Source organism: Passer montanus, unplaced genomic scaffold (assembly GCF_014805655.1).
Source record: "Passer montanus isolate IOZ18808 unplaced genomic scaffold, ASM1480565v1 scaffold21, whole genome shotgun sequence".
Taxonomy (NCBI): Eukaryota; Metazoa; Chordata; class Aves; order Passeriformes; family Passeridae; genus Passer; species Passer montanus.
The window spans coordinates 9,492,338-9,507,133 of NW_024366703.1; the positions used below are offsets into that span (position 1 = coordinate 9,492,338).

The following is a 14,796-nucleotide window of genomic DNA, read 5'->3' on the forward strand; positions in this document are numbered from 1 at the left end:
TATAGAGCAATAGGAACAACCCATGTCTATCAGGAGTTCAGCTCCTCACCTGTGTAACTCAGGTCAAGTGTGATGAGAGACTTGCAGGGGCGTTGAGGACAATCTGTCCAGATTGTATCAATCAGGTTTTCTTTGACAGGCACAAGGTCATGACCAGCACTTCTCAAGACTTTGGACATTCTCTTCCACTGGTCTGCCAAAGAGAAGAAAGTCAAGTGTGGGGCTTGAACGAACACACATATGTTCAACTCTCTTCACAAAAGTCAAACTCAAAAATCACAGTCTTCTCCTTTCCTTCTTTCCATTCCCTTAAAAAAGGCCACAAAATTTACTGCAGTTACAGTTCTACAAACACACCACAGTAGCCACTGGCAGGTACAGAACCTCACAGTGCTGAAGTGTCATGCTGGAGCTGAAGAACTGCCCCATCTGGGAGACAGAAGTCTCTGGAAGAAGCCACAGCAGAAGCTGCCCTAAGGGTGTCCTCTCCCCCAGTGCAGAACCATGCCAGATCTAAGCTAGACAAGATGAGAGGCATTTCCACATAGCCACAAGATAGGTCCTTAATCCATCTGAACAACCAAGTATCTCCCCTTGCCTCCAGTGACCTTTTCATTGTGCCTCATGTTTTGAAGCATGAATAGATGGATACTCTGATATAAATGATTCCTCTCCCTGTGTTTCCTACACGGAAAGTTGCAGAGATCCCAAGACCACCAGCAGGAGTAACAGCTTGAATTGTGCCTGGGTGCTCTTGCTCACATGCTGACCAAGGCATTCAGCACCTTTGTACTGAAGTGCCCATGACAAGCCAAAGCACAGACAAAAAGAGGTGATCAGAATTCTGCTTTTCAGGTAAAGTCACTGCAAGTCTAGAAAGCAGTTCTCATCCCTTGTGCTTCTGAGTCAAGGAGCTGTTGTGTAACGCTTGTGATATGTGGCTAAACCAAAATCCAACCTGTTTTGCATAACAGTTTAACCACCACTACATCTGAAACATGGTTAGCTGCACACCATCACAGAACAGCGCAGCTAGAAAAGCAAGGGAGAAAAATCCAGTTGCCCAACTCAGAGTTATAAATATAAAGAAAACCAACCTGCTGGAATAATGAAAGGGTCTACTCCCACCTTTGAGCCTTCTGGGAGGACACTCACTAGCCAATCCTCCTGAGTTGGTGTATCTTTCAGACCTTCAAGGATTAAAAAAAAAAAAGTTCAAAGAAGCAGTCAGATTGAAACATTCCCACACTATGCAAAAAGTCCAAGCTAATGCATTAGATATGTCTACTAACGAATGTCTAGACCCACAGGCAAGGGCTGTCACAGGACACTAAAGCAGAAGCTGTGTATCCAATATGTCCCAAAGTCCCTGCATGATGGGATATCCCTACAGCTTAAGCTGTACTTGTGGGAAGTGACTGTTCTCTGTTGATCAGTGGAGCAGTATCCCAGGCTCCTGCATACCCATTTTCATGAGTGTCCAGTTGCTGTCCATTTGATGTGCAGCTTGCAGGAAGTAGCGTCCATCAGTCCACATGGCTGCGTGCTGCTCGGTGACTATGGCAGTACCTAGGCAGGGAGCAGAAAGGGGATTCAGGGCAGGCAGCCACCATGCAGACACAGACAGCAGGGACAGTGCTTGAAATTCACCCTAATTCCCTAAAAGGCACCTCTGACCACTGTTCAAAAGTTATTCCTGTTTCAGTGGAGATATTCACTGTTTCCCCTGCCCTGTGACCTTCCAAATCCTATTGGAGACAGTATGCACAAGGATGTACCTTAATGACTTGCCTCAGATGAACTCAAGCAAATCTCAGGCAGCCAGTGGAACTGGATAAGTGGGCCTTCCAAACCTTCTGTAACAGAGACTGTGGTCTAACTTGGCTGCTGTCACAGTAACATATACTGTACATCCCTGAATTCCATCCCAGCCTCTTTTGGGGAGGAAGCCTGGGCTCTGGCCACCCACAAAACACAGCTGATACCAGGCATGCAGATGAGGGTATCACCCCCAGCTGTCAGCTGCACCCCTTTCCCAAATGTTACAGCTTTAGCAGAGATGGCTGAACAGGAAACATGAACATAAACTTCTGTTGGTTTCATTGTCTGTGGTGTTCCACTGACTCCAGATGGAGGGACACAGACAGCTGAGGGGCAGTGACATCCCAGCAAGGCACTCAAGCTGCCTTGCCCTTGACAATACAAAACAAAACAAACCATGGCACAAACTGAAACTGAATCCAAGTCTTTGGAGTCTGCATCTTAACAATACTCTGTCATAAAAAACTGATTCTCAGATTAGCAGAGCAGAGTTTCCAATTATTAACTCATTGTCTTCTACCAAATTCCCCCAACACAAACCCCATTTTAAGTTGCTTCAGCCTGAAAAGATGAAGCAAGAAACACAAGGTGAGCCCTTGTGTGAAACCTCACTGACTGGCTGTGCATTAGGCTGGGAACAGACCTTCCAAGTACATAACAAGGGCACAAATTAGAGAGGAAGGTTATGAAGAGGCTGCGCAGAAGGAGCAGAATTAATAGAGGATTCATGTTAGCCACTAACAGCAGCCCACAGCCCTGGATTTATCACCTTCCAAATGAGGTTCCAGAGCTCATAGGAACTGATGAATAGACCCTCCAAACATAGGTACCAGTATTTATTAAAATTATATACAATTAGAGGGGGAAATAACTTCAGCAGACTAAAATGACTTTCCAACAACCACAGAACAGAGCAATTTGCACAGCTTAGGGTACAGCCTGGGTAAAAACTAGGTCTCTTGAAACACAGACCTATCCTACAGCCAAGAAAACATCCTGTCTCGGCAAGATAAGCAAACTTTTCCACAATGCTCAGTTTCCAAATGCAGTTTCTGGCCCTGGCTCTGTTCAAACAGAAAGGCCAGCTAAAGCCCATCCACTATTCACCCAGCCCAAACGGGCAACGTAAAAATCTGTTCATACTGGCTGCACATCAAAAGAAATGACCACAGGTTACAGGCACCACATTAAACAGTTAACAGGATTTTACTTTATGAGAAGTTCATTTAGGGGTCAAACATTTTGTGAAAACTTGTTATTCCGCTGATATTACATAATTCCAGCGGGTAGCCAAGACATAATTCTGCAGATGCTGAAATGGGAATAAAACAGTCCAAACAAGCTGGATAGATTTTCTTTTCCATCCTGCCTCTATGCCATGAAAGGAACTATTTCTTTAGAGGAAAATTATGCAAGAACCCAAGTTCTGGAAAGGTACCTGCAGAGCCATCAAATCCAGAGATGAACGCCCTCCTGCAATCACAGGGTGCAATGTACTCACTCTAGAAAACAAAAGAGGCAGCAATTATTTATAGCAGCAGGGAAAAAAAACCAATCAGCTGATGACAAATACTTTGATAAGCTTTTTCTCCTAAAGGACACCACAGAGAGAACAAAATGAGTTAAAAATTCCTGGGCTCTACTCCACTGTGATTATACTGTATTTATGTTCAACTGGTGGGTTTTTTTAAGCTGCAGCACTTTTCTCCCACAAACATCTGTAAACACTGAAGCACTTCAGAGTTTGCAGATGTTTATTTCACACTCAGTCTCCCCTTTGGGCAACAAATAAATCATGCCTTTGAAGCTGCAACGTGAAGGGAAGGGAAATCAGAAGCACCCCTTGATCTTGGGGTAATCAGCACATAAAATCTGTAAAATTCACTATCTCCACTGAAGTCCCCTCACTGGCATTTATAATAATTCCTTTAAGACTTCTTTTTCCTGCAATAGTGACATTGAAAGAAAATCATTAAGGTGGTAAGACTGTAAAAAATTTAATGCTTGGGACTTTTCATAAATAGATACTGATCCTTTCACATCTTCCTTGCCTACTCAAAATCAGACTACAGCCAAAACCACAAGGGCATGGTTTGATGGATGAGAAGGAATAAGAGGCTATTAGTCTATCTTCATCCTAAACCTGTTACAACCTGTGTTTCTGGACACTTCTTTTCAGAATGTTATAGAAGAGCCTGAGAATGCACAGACACCCGATATTAACAGGAACTGCCAAAATTAAAAGAACAACTGAACCTTCACACGGCCCACATGACTTTTATGGGATTCCATTCTGGCAAGTTTGTAGGTCAGAACTGCTGAGTAGGCCTGTTAATGAACTAGTGCAAATCAGCAAATCAGCTTAATCCAGGCTGATAGCACTGACGTTTGAGCTGCAAAACCCCTGGATTTGTACCTTACAAATGGTCTAAAATCCAAGTCTGTTTCTCTGCCCCCAGCTGTGCTGGGGCAAAAGAAACATCTTAGGAATTGAGCTAAGAAATCACAGCCCAATTCTCAGGTGCTTTTAGTCCCTACTGTGATAGAATCACCTGATTGTGAAAATATACTCCCTTCAAATCTGTTACTCTTCTCTGTACTAAGGAAAACAGAGGGTTCAAAGCACAGGAGTGAACGAGCAGCACAAATCACAGCACCTGGGACCAACTCTTTATTTCTGCTCCAAATCACACCGTCATCAAACCCCTTTCACAACAGCCATGTCTCTCTCCTCCTGGGAGAAGCCAACCAACCATCCACCACTAACATTCTGAAACTGAACCTTGGGACAGCAAATCTCGTGGCCCAAAAGAGGATCTTGTTGAGTGGTTTTTGCTCCCAACTGCCAGGGAAGATTGCTGGTATATACTCCAAAGAAATCCTCCATTTTATCCAAACACTAGTACAAGTTGGCAGCTCAAAGGTCAGACATCATCTCCCAGGGTCCAATGCCAACAAGAGATACTGGAAACTTCCCATCATGGATCGCATCACTTAAATACATCCCAAATTATGTACTTGAGTACAAAGGAGAGAAGTGATTTATTTTCCATTTCTCTTGACCAACACAGCAGAGACTACAGGCTAGTTTCCTTGTGAAAACCTCACGCTATCTAACACACATTAGAGTGTTTTGAGTGTTTACAATGAGGCAGAAAAGCTTTAAAAGGGAGCATCAGGGTTCTGGAGGGAAAGACAGTTCATTCATCTGTCAGTCTGAATTCTTGCACACCCACCTGCTCTGTTCCATGCAGCAACCCCCACTGTGCAAAGATGAGCCCATGTTTTGCACAAGCTAAAATTACATGGGGAACACCTGTGTATGCCACACAAAGCATAGACCACAGCTCAGTGAGAACCAGGCATTTCCCTGAGGCTTGTCTTGCAGCTCTGATGGTCTTCAACCTGGCCCTCCTCAGTCCTTTCACATCTGCTGCTCACCACACCTGTCAGTCACACAGACAAAATTGGGGGCTACATCACAAAAATACCCTTATCTAAGCCAGGAAGAACCCCCCCAAAAAGGAGGGCTGCTTATCCCCAGAGCCTGCATGGTTGTGCTGTAAACACGCTGAAGCTCATTCTAGTCTAATGTCAACCAAGATCAGCAATGCAAAGTGCATCTGGCTACCCTTAGAGGCACGACACCAGTGTCATTAAAGAACAAACACTGCAGTGTTCCTGGAGGGAGGGAGGTACTCACTGCCAAAAACCTAACTGCATTGGTAAGATCTGGAACACGCCAGAGCAACCTGTGCACAAGCCCTCTCCTGCTTTATAACTTGGCTGATGGCTCAGCTTAGCACAAGTGTGTGTCAGAGGAGCCAGCCCTGAGCAGAAGACAGCACCTCTGCCAACCCAAACATGGGGCCCTAAGCTGGGCAGGTGCTTCCTTCATGTGGACAACCAGCCAAATCTGACCAAATTTGTTTTGAGTCAAGGCCTGGAGGGTGAAGCCAGCCGCAGTTAAGCTGTGACTGGCTCCAAAACCAAGCTCTAATTCAAACATCATTCCCTCCCATTAAGAAGCAGTTCTTCCAGTCTCTGAATAGTCCCATATGGGTAAACTCCAGATTCAATGTAAACACACACTGACTCAACATGAAAATGGATCCTGCTTTTACCACTGCAACATCCCAAAAGCTCTGACATTTTTAACCAAACCACAAAGGGTTTAGGTGGCTCATTCCTACAAGCATGGCTTTTCATCCCTTCATGATCCTTGGGCACCTGCAGCCACCCAGCACACATGAAGAGAAGTAGGACTCTTTGGGCTTCATTTCACTTTTGGCTGGGACTGTCCTCCTTTCTCATCAGCCTCTGGACCACCCAGGTCCCCAAGGAAAGAGTCTGTTTCTCTGACTTCATATCACCAGCATCAAAGTTTTCAAAAATTAAAGCAGCCATCCAACATCCAGGGCTGAGTGCAAGAGCCACAAATCCAAGGCAGCCTTGGTTAAGTCTGAGTCAGAGGCAGCTGTGTTTGAGAAGCTCTACAAGTTTTTCAGTTCCTTGCACAACTAAACATGGAAAGCAAAGGCTACAACTGGTAGCAAGACTCCTGGCAGTATGATAATCTAAGCCTTGCAGGAAAACCAATATTAAAAGCATCACAGAACTCAAGAGCTCATCAACATTCCCAGCATTACAAAGTGAAAATAGTCAGCAAGTTGCAGCATCAGGGTGTATCAGCATCAGTCCAATCCAGGGGTTCCTTTGCAACCCAGAAGGGAATAAAGTTTCCTGCAATCTAAACCCTGTGGCAACACCACAGGAGGGAAAGCCCTATTTGTTGACAAGTTCTGTGATGCAGATGCCAGGACAGCCTCAGGAATAGCTGAGAGAGGCAAGAACAGTAATACACATCTTGTTTGGACTTGGGGAGGAAATGGCTTAGGCCACCAAACACTTGGGTATCATTAAACTACAGTATTCTGACTCATGGAGGGAGCTGCCTAAGAGCAAAATCTGACTGCAAGGCTGTAAAGTTCTTGTTTGCACACAGGAAACAAACCCTTGCTTGGAACATGGAAAAGTTTCAAATCACAGGTCATCACAATTTACCTTGAATCAGTAAGGCTGTTCTGGGATCAACAGGTTTCTGTCATTGGCAAAAACCACATTAATTCCCAGCCCTTACAGAAAAAACCCTGCACCAGCTATTCTGGAGGCACCAGAATCAGCAGTTTTCAGTAATCACTCCTATTCAGACAGATTCCCTCTGCAGAGAAACCTGACCAACTCGCCTGGCAGGAAATAGCAACATGGGGTTCTCTGCTTAACTGCACTCTGTCAAGAAAAAGAAAGCAACAGAAAAACCCAGAAGTCCTGAGGGTCACATTCTTCAACTCACATGACAGCATTTAATGTCTAGTGAAATGAAACCAGAGTTATATATGGACAGAGGCAGCTTGAGGCAGGAATGCAGCAGACAATAGCAGCTGCAGAAAACGCCTTCCCCCTACCTGCCCAAGTTTGGATCTCCCTGTGAGGAAACATGATGCTGCACATATGGTCCCAGGGCACAGGCAAGTCTGGACCCAGCTCACCCCAGTGCCAAGTCAAGGGCAAAGGTTCTGATTCAGTTGCATTTTGCTCTTGTGCACCCTGGGGTAAAAGGGAGCTTTGGGTGTGTGCCAGTAAAGCTTCAGGTCTTTTGTTTCCTGAAAATGACTGAGGAGGGGAAAACCCTCAGCAGTTCTTGGGTCTCCTAACAGAGTGAACAGAAGAGTGAACCTTACACATGAGCAAGCAGGGGAGGTAAAAAGCAGTTCAGCAATTTAAAATTTATGTCACGGACTACAAAATTCCTAAAGGAAGCAGCACACAACAGTTACTGCCATGGGTTACCACCCTAGGCCCAGACTTGCCTCCTGTCTTTAGTGCACAGAACATGATGCAGAGCAGCACAGAAAGGGAAATGTCACTGTAGCCTGTTCCTTCCCTACCTCTCCTAAGGCCCCTCCATCTGGGATCTGAAGGGCACAGGCAACAAATTTCACCAATAACTGGATCTAGCAAAGAGAAAACTCTGCAACTAAACCTTTGCTACCTTGCTTAAGAGTATGTATTGATCAGGAGGTGCTACTGGAGAAAGTAAAGCCCAGATAAGGCCTGTTCCTCCCCCAGCAAACCCTTTCTTCCCAACAGCCAGGATGGGCATAGCAAGTGCCCTGGCAAGCTCCGTTTTCTGCAGTGTAAGCTCCCTGAAGACAATGTGAGGAAAAGCTGTTGGTGGAACATCCAGTCTGATTTGTTACAAGAACATAAAAACCTCAGTCTCCAGAGATGATCACAGAAATGTTTTCCAACATATTTCTCAGGTTACCCAGACTTATGCTAGAACCATTAAAGTGAGTGAACGAAGGATGATTTTAGTTATACCTGGCTTTTATTTTTTGCAGGGAAGGAAAGTATGACCATTCCCATAATGCATCCATCCATACCTGGTGGGCATCTCCAGAGGGCACTATGTAGGCTTGGACAGGTTCCTGTACATATCTGGGGTTCTTCATCACCTGCCGCAGTTGCTTCAGCAGCTCTGTTGTAATTTTCGGACTCATCTTCCTACCTGCAACTAAAACAAAGCACAAAACTTCAGTGTTTCTCCAGCCATCCCAGGTCACCCACATGCACAGGCTGGAGGAAGCTGTTTCCATTGGAAACTCTCTTTGAGGACAACTGTGCCAACATCACCCCTCTCAGACCAGAATTTCACCTGTCTTGTCCCTTCATTTCTTGAGAACAAGAAATCAGGTTAAGGCCAGAGAGTCCAAGCTGGCCTGTCCTGGAAAGGATCTTTCCTGCCTGGTGAAGGATGGCATGCCCTGTGGTGATACAGGAAAGCTTAATGCACCAGTCAACCCCTTCTTGCATGAGGACAGCACCAGGAACAAAGCACCTCAGACACACCCTGTGACAGCCAGGAAAGGTCCTGGCATGGGAGCCAAGTACCAACAGATCAGAAATGCCCCACGTATGAGGTGCACTGAGAAACTCTCAGTCTTTTCACTTTAGGGCCAGGGATGCTGTGGCTTATACACCACAGGAACACAGGCTGCTAAGAGAGGAAGAGATGCACATCAAGAACTCAGAAATGGGCCGATTATACATGTAACTTTTAGAGGGTTTACTGTAGCCCAGAGTTTCATGGTGAACTGCTGACTGAATTAACTCAGACAAAGGAAATCTGCTCCCAAGGATATTCAGAGGGATGCATTCACTGGCCACATTGACCTCAGGGCTGCAGACTGAGTTCACCTAGCAATAAAACAACGGTAACAAGAGGAACAGCCATTGAGCTCTCACAAGTGACTGCCAGAGGACAACTAAGGTTGCTTATGGGGATGTTCTCTAAAGACCTTTGGCAAATGCTCTGCAGAGCTCAGCTGGTATCAGGTAGGGGTGGGGCACAGCCTGGATGGCACAGCAGATCAGAGGGAAAACCAAGGGCACAGGCCAGCCTCCCTGGCTGTGCTTTTGTAATGGATGTGTCTTTGGCACTGCAGTGAACACCAGCCTCTCAATGTGCTCCTCCAAAACCCTCACCAGCCAGTGCCCGCTGTGAGCACCCTGCTGCTGTGCTGGCACAAGAGATGGCTGCAGTGGGAGGCACACGCTGGCTGCAGAGGATGACTGGCCAGAAAAACTATGAAAATCAAGTAGCCTGAACCTCAGAGCTTCTCCACCTTTTTCTTCACTCATATCTCCAAAGTGTGCCCAAAGTGGGATTATTCCCTTCCCAGTTTTCTCCCAAGGCCACTCACATTTTTAAGAACTCTTATAACTTTAATGCTGTCACTTTCCAGGGCAAGGTGTGTTATGTCTTGCTTGAAGGCCATGCTATGAAGTATTTTATTCTGACCAGTTAATTTCACAGCTCATTTCACAGCCATGTCTATAAACAGGTCATAGAGAGGAGAAGCAAGCAGCACACAAGTCTCAAACATTTTTTGCCTATCCAGGCACTTATTCTATTTACACCTCAGTAGCTACCAGGAGTCCCAGATGACATTCCACTCTTATGGCAAAACACAGTAAGGCACAGTCCCTGCTCTGAGATGTTTGCCGTCTGAACAGGAAGGCACAAGAGCTGCCTCCCTTTCACAAGGTTTGATTTGACCAAGGTCACACAGTAGCGCTGTGACCAAATCACAAACTGAACCAAGATCTGATGCATTCAGGTGTAAGGAAAACCCAAGACCACCATTCACAAGTCTCATCACAGGAGGTTTAGAGCACACCAGACTTGTGTGAGACTGACTCTGCCCACAGTCAGGTACACAGGCACACTGTCTTTTAAAACCCAGAACACAATAAGCAAATCAAGCTCAAAGGTACCATACTAGTGTATCCTCAAACTGGTATCTCATCCCTTTGCAGGGGATTACACCTCAGATTTATTTCCAGAACAAATTTAATTGTTTTACACAGTATTTGCAAGCTACACTGAACTTTATAATATTGTGATTGTTTCTGTTTGTCCTCCACAGCGAGCTGCTGTAACGCTCTATAACATTGCTGCTGATTTATGTTCAGATAGAGTGAAACACACAGGAGAGAGAACAACAACATAGCGACTAGCCAGCAGAAATCTGGCTAGAATCTCTTTCTATAAACTCAGAAGGACACAGCTTCCTTTCTTGGCCTGTGCTTTGTCTCCAGGAGTCTAGAAGTCTCATATAAATAGGCAAGGCATGACAAGGCTTTACCTTTTAATAAAGCTCCTTGCTGACAAGCCATGGTTTTCTTAGCAAGATGAGATTCTCTCAAGGACAAAAAAAAATTTAAAAAGTACTCTCACTGCTGAAAGATTTGCTTGCTATATTAAAAACACCAGTAAGGTAGATTAGTAACAAAACCCAAATTAAGGAGTACTTCTATTTTGGATAACCCCCACATTATAAGAAATGGTTTTCAAAATATTCTTCACAAACTACAATAAAAAATGTCTTCAGTTTCCGGAAAAATACAAGCTGTTTTCTCAGAGATAGTCCTGAGAACTTACTCTGGTCACCCCTATAAGTCTTTACAGGTGACTTTTCCTCCCTTGGCCATAATTACAAGCCTCTACAAAGTTCAAACAGCTTCTCTATCATTATTTCTATCATTATTTCTATCATTATTTAATCAGTCCAGAGATTAAAATGAAACACATCTGAAATTAAGGTCATGGCTGTGGCAGTGCAAGAACCACCCTCATTTCCTGCCCTAACTTAACAAAGGTATCAGGCTCCCTTGTTACCTGTCTCTGCAGTTCCCCACGTCTGGATGCCACTTGTCTCTGCTCACACAAAATACCATCCAGCTCTTTGCTCGGCCTTCATAAGCTCCACTGTGCCTGAGAAAGCAAAGGGCAAAACTGAAGTGGCTAACAAACTTTGCCCGCCCATAAAACATTCTCATGCCCCAGCCACGAGCAGAAAATGCATTAACACTGTGTTCTTGGTGGTAAGATTAGAGATGCACTGAGGGTGAACCATGAGGGAACATCAAGGGTCAGGCATTTGCTTGTCAAGATTTATGATTAAATCTTGCAAGCGTGTGCTGGTTCATGCCAATTTGTTTTCTCAGTCACTCCATCAGGGGCCACTCCCTGTATTACAGATGGGGAAATTAAGGCAGAGCAGGAGTAACATGCAAAGTACCACTGTAGCATGACAAGAGTCAGGGCTGGATCCCAAAATCTGCCACTGTCTAGACATGTATTATCTACACCTCACTCAGACTGCAGGAGGCAGCTCTCCAAGAGCCCAGACCAGATCCTGCCTGGACAGCATCTCCATCAGACACATGGGGCAAAGAGCAACCACGAAAATGCTGCCAGAGGAAGCAGACACATCCTCCTGCCTCCCACATGCAGTGATGGGCTGCTGCGAGCCCCAGCAATGGCTGGGGCCACCACCCCACTGTGTCAGGGTGTGTGCCAGTGCCACACTGGGGAGGCGAGGCCAGCAGGTCTGGCTGCAGCCTGTGCAGACCACCCTGAGTGTTTATGTCATGTTTTCTTCAGATATGCTCATCCTTGTGATAACTTCCTCTACGCTTTCACTTTTAGGAACAGTCTTGTTCAAAATAAGCACACTGCCTTGCATAGTCGGGAGCCAGCAGCACTACCTCAAAGCCAGGCTGCCCTGCACACAGGGCAGCCACACACTGAGGCACAAGCCCATTGCTTGTCCCCTCTCACAGCACCTCTAACTTACCCAAGAGAATGGCAGAACTGTTAGGGTTGAAAAGGACCTCTGGTCCAGTCCAGCCCCCCTGCCAAGGCAGGGTCACCTGAAGCAGTGACACAGGAACACATCCAGGTGGGTTGTGGATGTCTCCAGGGAAGGAGACACCAAGGCATCCTTGGGCAGCCTGTTCAGTGCTCTGCTACCCTCAGTGTAAAGAAGCTCTTCCTCATGTTGAGGTGGAACTTCTTGTGTTTTAGTTTATGGCCATTGTTCCTCGTCCTGTCGCTGGGCAGCACCTCTAAGGGCCTGGCACCATCCTCCTGCACCCACCTTTAAACCATTTACATGCATTGATGAGAGCCCCTCTCAGTCCTTCCTTCTCCAGACCGAACAGGCCCAGCTCCCACCATATCTCCTCGTAAGAGAGATGCTCGTGCCCACCCGGGCTAAAAGCCTCCCCCAGCCCTCCACAGGACTGACGGAGCCGCCTGGGCCTGGCCACGCCGGCCGGGCCCGGCTGTCAGTGCCGGATCCCCGGCAGGGCCTGCGCGCCCGGGCTGGGCCCGGAGACCCGCCGGGCACCGGCTGGAGGGGCAAGCCAGGCCCAGGCCGGGCTCGGGGCACAGGCCCCGCTCTCCGCCATCGGCCCGGGGCACGCACCCGGGGCTGCCCCGCTCGCCGCGCCTCACCTGCCGCCGGCCCGCCCGCCGCCGCCGCGTCAGCGCCCACGTGGGCCAGGGCCGCCCCCATCGCGTCACCGCCGGGGTCACGGGGCGCGCGGGCGGGACCGCGACCGCGACCGGGACCGGGATCAGCCAGGGAAGCGGCACGGCCACCGCCACCGCCGCGCTGCCCGGCGTGGGGACCGCCGTCCCGTCCCGTCCCCGCCGGCGCTGTCCGGACGGGGCGCGGGGCTCCGCGTCCCGCTGAGGGGAAGGCTGTGTGGAGCCCGCGGCACCGCGCTGCGTGCAGCCGGCGGGAGGGAGCGGAGCGCCTGTCCCACACGTCGGTCAGCGCTCGCCTCCGCGATCCGCTCCGCTCTGAACGCCCCGAGCCCAGCGTGGAGCGGTGCAGGCCGCGCAGCGAGCGCGCCCGGCCCGGCCGCGGGGGCTGCGAGCCGGGGCGGCACAGGGAGACTGGGGCTCACAGCTGCTCCCCCGGCACCACACTGCTGCACAGGCTGAAATTACACACTGTGGAGGAATTCTGTGCTGTGCGGGTGGTGAGGCACCGAAGCAGGTTGCCCAGGGAAGTTGTGGATGCTCCAGCCGTGGAAATACCCAAGGCCAGGCTGGACAGGACTTGGAGCAACTGGTCCAGTGCCCGTCGTTGATATTTAAGGTCCCTTCCAACCCAAACTATTCTATGATTCTATGAAAATCTGGTCATTTGCTGTGCATGAGCCTAATGAAAATACCTTCCACTGCCCTGCTCTGCCCTGGCAGTGCTTTAGGTGAACCCTACTGCCAGAAACAGGAAGCTGTTACAGAAATGCAGACATGAGAAGATCACCACCAAAAAGGGCTACAGCAAAATAAAAACCTCTGCTTTCTGACTGTGTCCAGACAAGAGGGCTTTGCCTGCAGCAGTGGGCTTTTGGAGGTCTCCAGTCCAACCCTCTTCTAAAGCAAGGCCAGCTTCAAAGCTAGAGCAGGTTGTGTAGAACTCTCCTTCTGGGTTTTGAGTATCTCCAAGCAAGGAGAGGCACAGCCACCCTGGGCAGCTGGTGCTAGTGCTGACCAACTTGGAGCAAAAAGGTTAATTTCAGATACCCAAGCAGATTTCCCACATTGCAGGTTGCCCCTTGACCTTTTGCTGTGCACATCTGGAAAGGGTCTGGCTTCTTTTTCTCTCAGGCTGTTCTCCAGACTCAGCATTTCCAGCTCCCCTGCAGTCAGGCCTGGCCAGCAACTGTGCTGTTCTCCACACTGCAGATCCCCGGAATACAATGTAGGGTACAACACAGCACAGCAAAACTTGTAATCCGACAGAAGAGAATAAAAGGTCTGTTCTGCAACCAGCATCCCAGCATTGGGATGGCCATTGGATGGGGCTGGGATTGCAGACTGTGCCTGAGGAGAGACAGGAGAGAGGGGAGGGAGAGGCTGCTGACCAGGACTGTTATAACAGGAAAATTTCTTTCCTCATTAACCTCCTTGGGTGAAGCTAATTGCTGTTTCTCGATTATTCTCACCTTATCTTTCAGCCTTGCCCACAAGGGATTCCTACAATCCTGGCAGTCTGGGCCAAAAAGGCCCATTTAGTTCATCACACATCAGTGTCCCCCTCGGGGTAAACTACATCCGTGTTTTGCATTTGTGTTACAGACCACATTATGCTCACCCTGCAGAATATTTGCTGAGAAGATTAATTTCTTGGAAACCAGCCAGAATTCAGTGATGTTCATACTAAAGCACGTGTCAGGACATTTTAAAAGCACTGCAACATTGGCACGATGATCACCATCATTTGCTGATGGTGAACTCTGCAGCTGAATCCAATCAGGGTTGTGAAATAGTCCTTTCAGCCTCCTCTGACTCACAATAACAGTAATAATAATAATTTGGGGTTAGATTTTGAATTTGGCTGTGGCTCTTAATAGAGGGTTGTGGAAATCTGCACCTGCCAGAGCTGTGCACCAGCCCAGGGAAGGGAAAAGGATCAATCCAAAACATTTCAAATGTTTGTCATGTGCCTTTCCAGCTCTCCAAGTGGGGACGCCTTCTCCTCTCCTGTTCTGCAGCATTTTCAGTTTGTTTGAATTTAGGACAGAGGCTAAACACAAGGTAATCAGCCT

At 47.7% G+C, this 14,796-nt stretch overlaps 1 protein-coding gene across 3 annotated transcripts in view; it reads right to left on the minus strand.

Annotated features, from left to right (window-relative positions):
• XPNPEP1 (X-prolyl aminopeptidase 1) overlaps positions 1–12,798 on the minus strand; it is a 30,433-nt gene extending 17,635 nt beyond the window's left edge. The window contains exons 1-7 of one of the 3 annotated variants that reach the window (XM_039709218.1): positions 12,689–12,750; positions 11,066–11,161; positions 8,268–8,398; positions 3,260–3,323; positions 1,465–1,569; positions 1,098–1,190; positions 50–193 (exon numbers count right to left, since the gene is read on the minus strand). In XM_039709218.1, the coding sequence (XP_039565152.1) occupies positions 50–193; positions 1,098–1,190; positions 1,465–1,569; positions 3,260–3,323; positions 8,268–8,384 (523 nt within the window). In that variant the 5' untranslated portion in view covers positions 8,385–8,398; positions 11,066–11,161; positions 12,689–12,750. The other 2 variants (XM_039709219.1, XM_039709217.1) reach the window with 2 other exon arrangements.
• Between the last annotated feature and the right edge of the window lie 1,998 nt (positions 12,799–14,796).